The 2,433-nt window shown below is 43.4% G+C and overlaps 1 protein-coding gene across 1 annotated transcript in view; it reads right to left on the reverse strand.

Annotated features, from left to right (window-relative positions):
* Positions 1-9: 9 nt before the first annotated feature.
* The window catches only part of cystm1 (cysteine-rich transmembrane module containing 1), a 12,578-nt gene continuing 10,154 nt past the window's right edge, over positions 10-2,433 (reverse strand). The window contains exon 3 of the mRNA XM_015382714.1: positions 10-167. Coding sequence (XP_015238200.1) covers positions 64-167 — 104 coding nt within the window. The 3' untranslated portion in view covers positions 10-63. The remainder of the gene's footprint in view (positions 168-2,433) is intronic.

Genomic DNA, 2,433 nt, shown 5'->3' on the forward strand with positions numbered 1-2,433 from the left:
GGGGGGGGGGGGGGGGGGGGGGCTTACAGGAAACTAATAAGGCTGAACAAATGAAGAGGGACGTTATGTCAGCATGTCCCAGAGACAGCAGCAGCACAGTGCCGTCCAGCAGGCCGTCAGGCAGGTGTCTCCTGTGTCGTCCCGTCTCCTGTCCTCCACCACATACACTGAAAGAAAAAAACAAAATGAAACCAAAGGTTAGAGTAAATTAGATCAGGGGGGAGACGACGACTACAGAATGCAATTAGACATTTTTCTCCCCTCCCCGATGATTGCAGAGAAAGTTAGAACAGGACTCCAGCATGGAGTTCAAGGGTAACCACCATTTCCTCTAATTACATTCCTCTGAGGAGGCGCGTCTCCATGGCGATACCATAGCAGCAGAGATGCAGAGTCCAACAGCGGCCGAGTCCCCGTGGTACGTCTGGCTCCGCAGAACGCAGAAAAACTTTCCTCTACTTCAGTTTTAATCCCAGAGCCGAGCAGAAGGCCTGGCTGATGAACGAGCCTTTCCTTGTTTGACTGATTAATTATTTATGAGGAGCCAAACCCTCCTCCAGCCTTTAACAGCCTGATCTCATCCACGTCTGACCGTAAACTCAAGGAAGCTCTGATAATGATGCATAGACCCGGTCCGTGTTTGGCCAATAATTAACGACGCTCACCTGGATCTAAATGTTTCACAAAGAGACGCAATCAACCAGTGATGTTATCAGGACTTAATTACATACGCAGAAACCTCCTTTATGTTAACTACTCTCTGTTCTACTTGAACCTTCATTAAAGGCATTTTAGTTTCACACCTTATTCTAACACCTTTCTGCTCTGAACTCAAGCATGACTACAAACACAGGATCTGAAAATACCTGCAGTCTAGAATTAGTTTAAATGTTTTAGTGGAGCTGGAACAGCTACTTAATGACACTACTTACTAAATACTTAACCAATTATTAACTATAACCGATCTTTGACTTCATTCAACCCTAATCCCAGTTAAACCAACCGAGATCGATGGATTTCACTCAGTAGGAACTTTATTTTCTTATCTTTGCAAAGAGAGAACAGTTCATCATACAGTCCTTCCGGCACAGTAATCAGCCCCGTTCTGACGAGGCAGAGTTTGTCTTCCTTACTTATGTTGATGAAAAAACAGTGAAGGTTGTGTAAGAGTTAAAACAAATTACACACACTTTAACTTAACATGTGAATAAGTATGTTTTGTCTTAAACCACCCCTCACTCAGGCATTTTTTCAGCTTTGCAGATGAAACAAACTGAGTATAAAAACATTTTTCACTGGATAAATAGCATAACTATATGAGACAAGAGAAATTTAAATTTTCCGACCGCACTTTTTGTATATAGACCCTATAAGCAGCCAGATTAAATTATTTGTTTTATCATTAAACAAACCGTTCCTCTAAATCGTGCAATAAAGCTCTAAGTAATAAAAACCGAGTGTATTTTACAGCATGCTGGGCGCTATGCTAGCGATCCCCAGCTGTGATGTCGGCGTAGTCAATCGTCCTCAGGCGGGTGCATAGAAACACTACTTCACGCGTTGTTAAAGATCGTTAAAACGTCCTTACAATGGTCTGTCGTAGGAATGGCTTTGGATCTAGAAAAGGAATGTTTAATTATCCAACGGACCTGGTTTTTTGCGTCAAATTTCGATCTGGAAAGTAAATAGATTAGACAAAAATCAACCGGATAATCTGCAGCTTCCGAACACAGCAGACTATGATGGGATCACATCACGGCAGATTAATTTATCATCAATCCTGCGCTCACAGCATCAGTTGGATTCAATAAACTAAAGCATCAACGGCTTGTTTTCTCTCTATTGTAGCTTTAATAAAGTGCCTGATGGCAATAAAGCTGATTCAAAGCATCATTTATCTTTTATGAAACATTTTATTTCATGAAACAATGAATCCTAGCTAGCTGCATGGTTTAGTATAGCCACAGCTCCAGACGGATTTCCCCATCATTATGGTCCGAGCTCCAGAACCATAAGAACCTGGATGGAAAACAGTCAGTTACTGCAGGCGGGGGCCCCCAGCTGGAACCCCACCGGCCCTGGAGACATGAACCGAAACAAAGTTAAACGTTTCCCACCCGGATTGCTGCGATTGGATTACCGAGGGACCGCCTTCCCGATCCAGGCACAGCGGCGCCGCACAGCCTGCTGTCCAGAACGGCCAGCACCGTACCCAGGGCTCCAACGCTGACCGCCAGCCTTCACGCCAGGCCGAACCAAGCCGCCACAGAACCAACCCTAATCCTGTCATCCCCTTATTAATTATCATTTAATGACATCCTGTCAATATTATCCACTTTTAAATGATTCATTTTTTGGGAAATTTAACTTAAATTCAATTCAGTTTATTTCTATAGCTCCAATTCACATCATGTCATCTCAGGTCACTTTCCA

Source organism: Cyprinodon variegatus, unplaced genomic scaffold (assembly GCF_000732505.1).
Source record: "Cyprinodon variegatus isolate N-32 unplaced genomic scaffold, C_variegatus-1.0 Scaffold13, whole genome shotgun sequence".
NCBI lineage: Eukaryota > Metazoa > Chordata > Actinopteri > Cyprinodontiformes > Cyprinodontidae > Cyprinodon > Cyprinodon variegatus.